This window comes from Nothobranchius furzeri, chromosome 6 (assembly GCF_043380555.1).
Source record: "Nothobranchius furzeri strain GRZ-AD chromosome 6, NfurGRZ-RIMD1, whole genome shotgun sequence".
NCBI lineage: Eukaryota > Metazoa > Chordata > Actinopteri > Cyprinodontiformes > Nothobranchiidae > Nothobranchius > Nothobranchius furzeri.
In genome coordinates, this window is record NC_091746.1 from 61,368,837 (window position 1) to 61,376,496 (window position 7,660).

The 7,660-nt window shown below is 39.2% G+C and overlaps 1 protein-coding gene across 1 annotated transcript in view; it reads right to left on the minus strand.

Annotated features, from left to right (window-relative positions):
* The window catches only part of rapgef1b (Rap guanine nucleotide exchange factor (GEF) 1b), a 63,559-nt gene extending 59,542 nt beyond the window's left edge, over positions 1-4,017 (minus strand). Inside the window, exon 1 of the mRNA XM_015943023.3 lies at positions 3,758-4,017. Coding sequence (XP_015798509.3) covers positions 3,758-3,785 — 28 coding nt within the window. The 5' untranslated portion in view covers positions 3,786-4,017. The remainder of the gene's footprint in view (positions 1-3,757) is intronic.
* Between the last annotated feature and the right edge of the window lie 3,643 nt (positions 4,018-7,660).

Consider the following 7,660-nt stretch of genomic DNA (forward strand, 5'->3'; position numbering starts at 1 on the left):
CCGATACACTGCAATAACCACTCACACACTGTTGTCCTCTTTCTGTGTCACAGCAGCTTTACAATGTGACACAATGACAACACAGTTTATTCCTTTCATATCCCTGGAACACCAAAGAGGAGAGGTCAGAGATGCCACAGTTTTAATGTGGTCTACACAACTGATGACCTCGTGCACACAGGATGACACACGCTCCCAAAAATGTAAAAAAACAGGAACCAAATAATAAAAATTCTTTATCAGCTCATCACTTTATTTAGACAGAGACAGATACCAAGCATGGTTAATGTCCTGACACTTGATTACAGTGTCATTAATTTATCCCACATTTTGCAAAACTGAGAAGTCAAAATCCTCAAGTTCCATTTAAAAATCTGTATAAAGAATTAACCAGTATATTAAATACACATCAAAATTTCCACTCTGTCCCCACCCAGTTTATTTCCCCAGACAAAGTCATTCTGATGCAAGTTTTTGCATCAGCTGCACAGTTTTTTTGGCCAACAACACAAGTCACTGAATCTGTTTATGGATTACAGTCCAGGCTGCCTGAACTATGAGGTCATGTGGGTGAGTGTGTGCACACAGACTGGGGTTCAGTGCAAAAACAGATAAAACACCCAGTTCATCTTTTAGTAGGTGACAACCAAACTATGCTCCACACGACAAGGTGTAGCTCTTAACGGGTCTCACTGTGGGTGTTTACCTCCCAAAAGAGGAAAAGTCAGTGGCTTTGGGACACTGTAACCATGGTGATTTGGGAGCTTGTTGATGCAGCTAGTGTGTCAGGCCATAATTCTCCAGCTGGAGCTTGGTGTCTGTGCACGCACTGATAAACCTACACAAACTTGTGTGCTATGGTGAACGGTTAATCTTGGCATCATACGAGTATCTAATCGCTTAAATTTATGTGTGGCCATCTGTATTAGCAGGTGGGAAAATCACTCTGAATTCAAAATCTTCCTCCCATATGTTGCTTGTCAAACATGAGTTGTAGCTACTTTCATTTATCAAGTTTTGAAAACCACCTGCTCTCATGAATCGTCTCCACAAGCCGAGCCAGTATATCATTGCTAATGTGATCCAAAAATGCTGAACGATTAATTGCATATGCAATTAAATTGTGACGTGACAAAAGGAGACTTTCTAATCGCAAAGGCTGCGATTTGACTGGCAGCGAGTGGTTAGCACAATGCTAATTTACACGGAGAAACCCATAGGGATGCTCATGCCAACATCACCGATTACATTCTTACAAATTAGGAATTAGGAACGTGCCAAATTATGACATTTGGAGTCTAATAAAAAGTAAAAACTGCCATCAATCAAATAAGTACAGATAGACATTTTGGTAAAGCAAGAAAACCGTAAGAGACTAACTCCACTGAGTTTAGGCTAGCAGGTATGGATGTAACTGAACTACGGAAGCTCTGTATGGACAAAACGTCAAAAACTCTAACCCCAAAAGACTTCAATAAATGGGACACACTTCTTTCAGGCAAATACATTTTCACTAATACCTATGCTCCTTCAAGGGACGTGCTCCTGGCTGCAAAGCATTGCACCTTCAAATACAAAATTTTGTCTTTACTTGTTTATGTATATGTAGACAAATAAACTTGTTGATATGATATGTAGATAAATATGAAGATACATAAACTTGATTATATTCAGTTCAAGTTCCATAGATTTTTTTGCTTCCGTTAGTTGACATATATGAGAAAAGCCCTTTGAGAAAATAATCGTGAATTAAATCGCAATTGCAACACTGAAGCAAAAAATCGCAATTAGATTATTTTTTTAAATCGTTCAGCCCTAGATAAAATGAAGGAAGTAGTTCTCGTACATTTGTCTAAACCTCTCAAACAATAACAGAGTTCGAAACAATCTATTGGACCATCCGGTTGTCTATCTCACCCTCACCAAACCACTGCACTTCCCTGAGTCCTGCACTAATTACACACTTGTGTATTCAGCAACAGAACACCACTGGTGTGAGAGGTTAATAATATCAGAGAAGGAGAAACAGCCACTTCAACTTTTAGGACAGGAGCCCCACATATACCAGTATCTGTTATTTCTGCATCAGACACGAAGAGTTAGACTGTGGCAGTATATTGGTAAAAAAGCAGACAATAAAGATTTTAATCTTTAAGTCAATCAAACCTTTACCTTTCGTATTTTTCACATATTCCACTAAAGAAATAGAAATATAGTATCTTTGTAGGAGGCAGCTAGAAACAGAGTCTCCAAACATCTTTGGACACAACACTGGTTTGTTCTGTGACTTTAGGCGCCTTTTTAATGCCTGAACGATTTAAAGGTCAGACTTAAGTGGTTTAACAAACAAAAAAGCTCAGTCACCTTTAGTTTTCAGCCAAAACAGACCCTTTAATACTACACTGCCTCAGAGTTTTCATTAAGTTGTGACCATATGAAGTCATCTATTTGCAAGACACGATAGGAATCGGAAACTTCTACGCTGTAAAGGAATTACTGAGCTGCTTGTGGTGGATGACACTCCTTCCTTCCATGCCTGTTAACTGGGAACTCTGGAGTGTGTGCTCATTTACAGCAGGCAGGACTGGGAGCAGGGAGACAGCTGGAGGAATGGGATGCGAGAGAGGCTGGCGGCTATAAAGTTCCCTTTCAAATGCATACCTAAGTCTACCCTGTTTGCTCTCATCCTCAGAGATGCACTGCTTTATTCTAAATGTATGTAAACCGAGCCACGCAGGCAGACACAAGACGGCAAAACACGATAGAATAACGAAAAACCCAACTAAACCCAAGTACTAAACAGCGGTTTTGGGGCGTGAACCCTTCAAAGTCCAGATTTAAACGCAGCTAACGTAAGCTAACGCAGTTGACGTAAGGCTAACCTTTAGCTGTTGCTAACAATGTTTGCAATTAAAAAACTGAGTCAACCAGACATTTTAAGAGAGGTTTTGCTTGTTTATTAGGGAGTCCTGACACACGTCCTTCCCCCAAGAAAGACCAACATCCTTTTCTGAAAAAGCTGCGGATGCTTTCAAACAACCAAACCATATTTATACGCCCGTTGGAGGAAAAAAATAGGGATGCCGGTGTTGTGACGAAAAAAAAAGCCTCTCTGTCACGAGAACGCATTTTTGACTAGTAAATTCAGACAAAGTAGCAACCGAACATATCTTTCCAGTACATTTAAAAGCACGTCATTGATAATTACCTCATTTGGTGCATGTATGTTTGCGGTGCTACGCTACAAAGATAAACGCTCCCTGGAAAATTTCTACTGTTGCTCTAAGCTGAAAGTATTTTTAGGAGTATAGCCACGAACTGATGGTGGTGTGTAGTTTGATATTTTTGGTTGTAAGTTATTTAATACAGAACAAACTGCATTAGAAAGCGCTTTCTTCGACGGGGGGTGCTTAATTCGACACAACACCAGGGAAGTCGCATGTCAGGTTTGGAAGGATAGCATGTTTATGTAGCTTCACCAGAGAGCTTGACATAAAATATCTATCAGTATAAATGAGACAATGCTAGAAAGCCGACACAGCGAGGCGTCGTTTCAACTGGGTAGCAGGAAAAAGAACAATCCATAAGGCCCAATTAAACCCCCATTTACACTGGACACGTTCATCCAGCGTTATCTGGAGCTCCATGCATATTCGCCCATATTTCCCACATTTGTTTCCCTTGTGAGCGGCTATCGTGAGCCCGTTAGTGTCCCGAGATGGAGCAGAGCATTCGATTCTATCCGGGCTGGACTTACCGTGCTTGCTCTCTATTTTTCTCGACATTTTCGTAGCCAGCAGCAGCAGCTGTGATCCCACTCGCAGTTCAACAAAACGGTAAGCTGCAGACGAGCCTCGCCGCGCGTCTCCTGCGACTATTCCTTCATTTTCGATACACTGTTGTGTCCATGAGATGATCCTGTCGGGCTAAATATAATATAGTTATAGGCCACACACATTGGTACGGTCAAAAGCGGTCTCCGTCCGTCTCCGGGGTAATTTTCACTGGATACACACACACTCTGTCTCTCTCCCTCACACACACAACACACGGTAATGCCTTGAACCGGGCAGAACAACCCGATTTGGTGCAACAGCGCCCCCTTGCGTATGGAATTACACACGGCAATCGGGGATGGGCGTGTTTCAATCTCAGTCCAAAGAGCTCCGACCGGCAGGCCAGCCAGTTGGCAGGTTTTCACACATCAAACTGTGAAGTAACTCTTGCGTACTTTGAAATACAAACACAACAGATTTGCTGCTTGAACACAGACTTGAGAGAAAAACAAATGAAAGAAAGAAAGGTAGCATTTCTCTTTGCAAAAGCAACAACGATCTAAAACATAAAAAGAAAAAAGAAACAGAACAAACATAACACTAAGTCATTTTCAACTAAACAGATTGGATATAATAAACCTGACTAGAAAGAAACAACTATTGTGAAAAACTAAACAAAAAAATTCTAAATAAAAAATAAACAACCAGCAAAACACCATCATTTCTTTCAACTGAACAGAAGATATAATAAATCCACTACTAGAAAAATATTGTTTTTCAAATCACAAAAGCAAAAACAAACAAAACAACAAGAAATACAACAAGAAAAGCTACTAAAACTAACAATATACCATAATTCCTTTTAGCGAAATAAGCAAAACAATCAATTTCAAATTCAAATTCAAAAATACTTTATTAATCCCAGAGGGAAAATGAATGCTGTAGTAGCTCATAATAATAATAATAATAATAATCAAGTCATCAAAGAGTTTTGTAACAAAAAAACCAACTAAATGGCACATGCACAATGAACATTTTTTTTTGCCTTAAACTTGCTCCCTGAGGTACACCACACATATTACTTATGAACATGTTGTCAATTTTTTCAGTTCAACATTGGAAAGTCATTTTGTTTCATCATCAGCTCAACATGACACACCCTTAGCGATCTCCATGACAAAACTGAGTTTCTGCTTTTGTTTCGATATGTTCTGTCCCGTTGAATTGTACCCCCCAAATGTTGTAGCAGAAGAGACAGTAAAATGGTCTGCTTCTGCCTTCAGGACATAATTACGGATGATTTTAGCTAAAATAAAACTGTTTGCTGTTCTTTGTTTCACCATGGTTTCCACAGGGATGAGTAATTGTATCACAGTCACATCCTGTTCCTGAAAAACTTAGCTTTGACCGCAAGAAAAAAAAAACACTTTTGAGCTGAATGCATCAAAATTATGATACAATTTTAACAAGGTTGGACATTAAATTCTGCCTAAAAACTTTGATCAGATGTACCTAGAGTGGTTGTTTGAAAGTCTTTTTCTTGTTGGCACGTCACCCAATGGCACTGTTTAGTATTCCAGGAGAATCAAAGAACCAATTTAACCCCTATTTTAATAATCTGCTGACGAGATCTTCTGCCCCCTCAGTGCTGCACATTATCCCGGTCCTTAAGGAGCAGCCATAGTACTGTAGATTACGCCTCTGGCATGTCAAGTAAGCATGCTATGTCATCTTTTTATGAATAATTGATCTGACTGACAGAATGATCCTAATTCTCTGAGTGATCTGGGCCAGCTTGCACTCTAGAAAAGTAAAGATATGCGTTAAAATACAGAGACAAGGAGTTTATTCGATGCTGCAGGATGCTTCCTTGTGGATCGTACCCCAACCCCATCAACTGTTTTTAATCAGTTATCAGACCAAGGCCTGGTGTGTCAAGGATTCATATTTAGCTGGCTGTCATTCTGCCTGCTTTCTTGTGTTCTTGCTTATGCAGCAGAAACCACACCCATGTAAGAAGTGCAAAGTGCTTGTTTGTGCGCTGCTTGGTGAGGTGTGTGTGTGTGTGTGTGTGTGTGTGTGTGTGTGTGTGGTGCAGGAGGGGTGGGGTGTGGAAGGAGTGGAATACATTCCCTGAGGCTACAATAAAAATTGCAGAAGAAAGACAATGAGCTGCTGAGGAATAACAGACAAGTCAGGGCAGATTAGAGTGGAAGAGTCAAAAATTCAATCACTCTGGAGAATTTCCACCAGGGCGTTTACTCAAAGATAGAAGCTACATGGCCACTCATAAAATCTTTTTCAGTTAGAAATTTTTAAAAGGAAAAAAAATAAATAAAAAAAATTAAAAGCAAAAGTTTAAAACTATTTTTGGTAGAATTAGCACATGACCAACAAACACTTCTTGTTAGGATTTTTTGGGTTCCTCGTGGCGGAAGTATCTTAAAGTTCTTTTTCAGTTTAATTCTGCAAGGACTGTAAACGCAATACGGATTTTTACATGGTTTCCATCTTTGTCACTGGATGAGAACCGAGCACATCACTCCTGTTCTTAAATCTCTTTACTGGCTACCAAGAAACTACAGAATCAATTTCAAAGTGCTTCTACTAGTATATAAATCACTCAGTGACATGGGGCCAGAACACATGTCGGCTCTCCTTCCTGTAGGCCCAGCAGGGCTCTGAGATCCTTAGGAAGCAGCCAGCTGGTAGAACCTCGGGTCAGAACCAAACATGGTGAAGCTGCTTTTAGCTACTATGCTGCACACAGATGAATCAGCTTCCTCATTGCACGTTCTGCACTATAACTGCTCAACCTTTAACTTTGTCCTTTCTTTGAAATTTTTAAATCTAAATTCAAATTGTTTGTATTTTAACTGTGCTATCACGTTAATTTTAATTGTTCTATTCTTCCTAATTGGAAAGCACATTGAATTGCCTGTGTATGAAATGTCCTATTCAAATAAAGCTGCCTTGCCTTGCTTTGCAGATTGCTGGCATTTGCTGAATGTCCCCAGCCCGTGTGCAACTGAGTGTCGCACAAGCTTAGAACATTTTCTATCCATCCTCATCAGGATGTTATCTTATGAAATCCTTCATTCTGATTTGATTGCATGTAATTTGCTTTTAAAGTCATCAGCTTTGTTCAGGATGAAGACAAATCTTTGTTGTGATTACTTTATTCAGGCAGCTGAGCCGATCACCACTAAAGTTTGATCAATCGTCTTCAGGGATTTTTATCTGTCTTCTTAGCAAAGTCAGTGAACAATTTTCTTGGAGAATCTTTATTAATCTTCCAAATTAAAATATGTCCTCCAATATCGTAACTTTTCTATTTGTTGATTTGCATGCAGCAGTCACAAGCTGTGGGTTTTATGAATGTAAAAATTGTTTTTTAATAACACTTTGAATTTCAGAAATTTTAGCAATGTTTGCAAATATCTTACTATTTGTTGGAGCTCAAGTCTCTTGCAAAGATAATCACTTTTCCTTTTTAACTCTAGATTCTAAATATTGGAAATAAAAAAATGTATAACGGTTTTATTTAGACTTATTGGGGTTTTCCTACAAAGTAATTCAAAGTGATAAAAAAATGAACTTCGATTATCCCAACCCTTCACGCTAGTATATTATTTCTAACGCCAATGACATCAAGCCCTCCCTCTCATGGTCATGCTGAGCGGATCTTTGCCGCCATCTACCGCCCAATAGGCGCATTACAGCTATAATCAATAGTTCCACATTTCACCAATAGGTGGAGTTAGTGAACTGCTGATCATTTCAGCACCCGTGCGCTATTTTGTTGTGGTTTATTTAGCTATTAACAAGTAAAGTGGTGTTAATAAAATGTAATTACAAAGGGATTAAATAAATGTAAAGCTCTA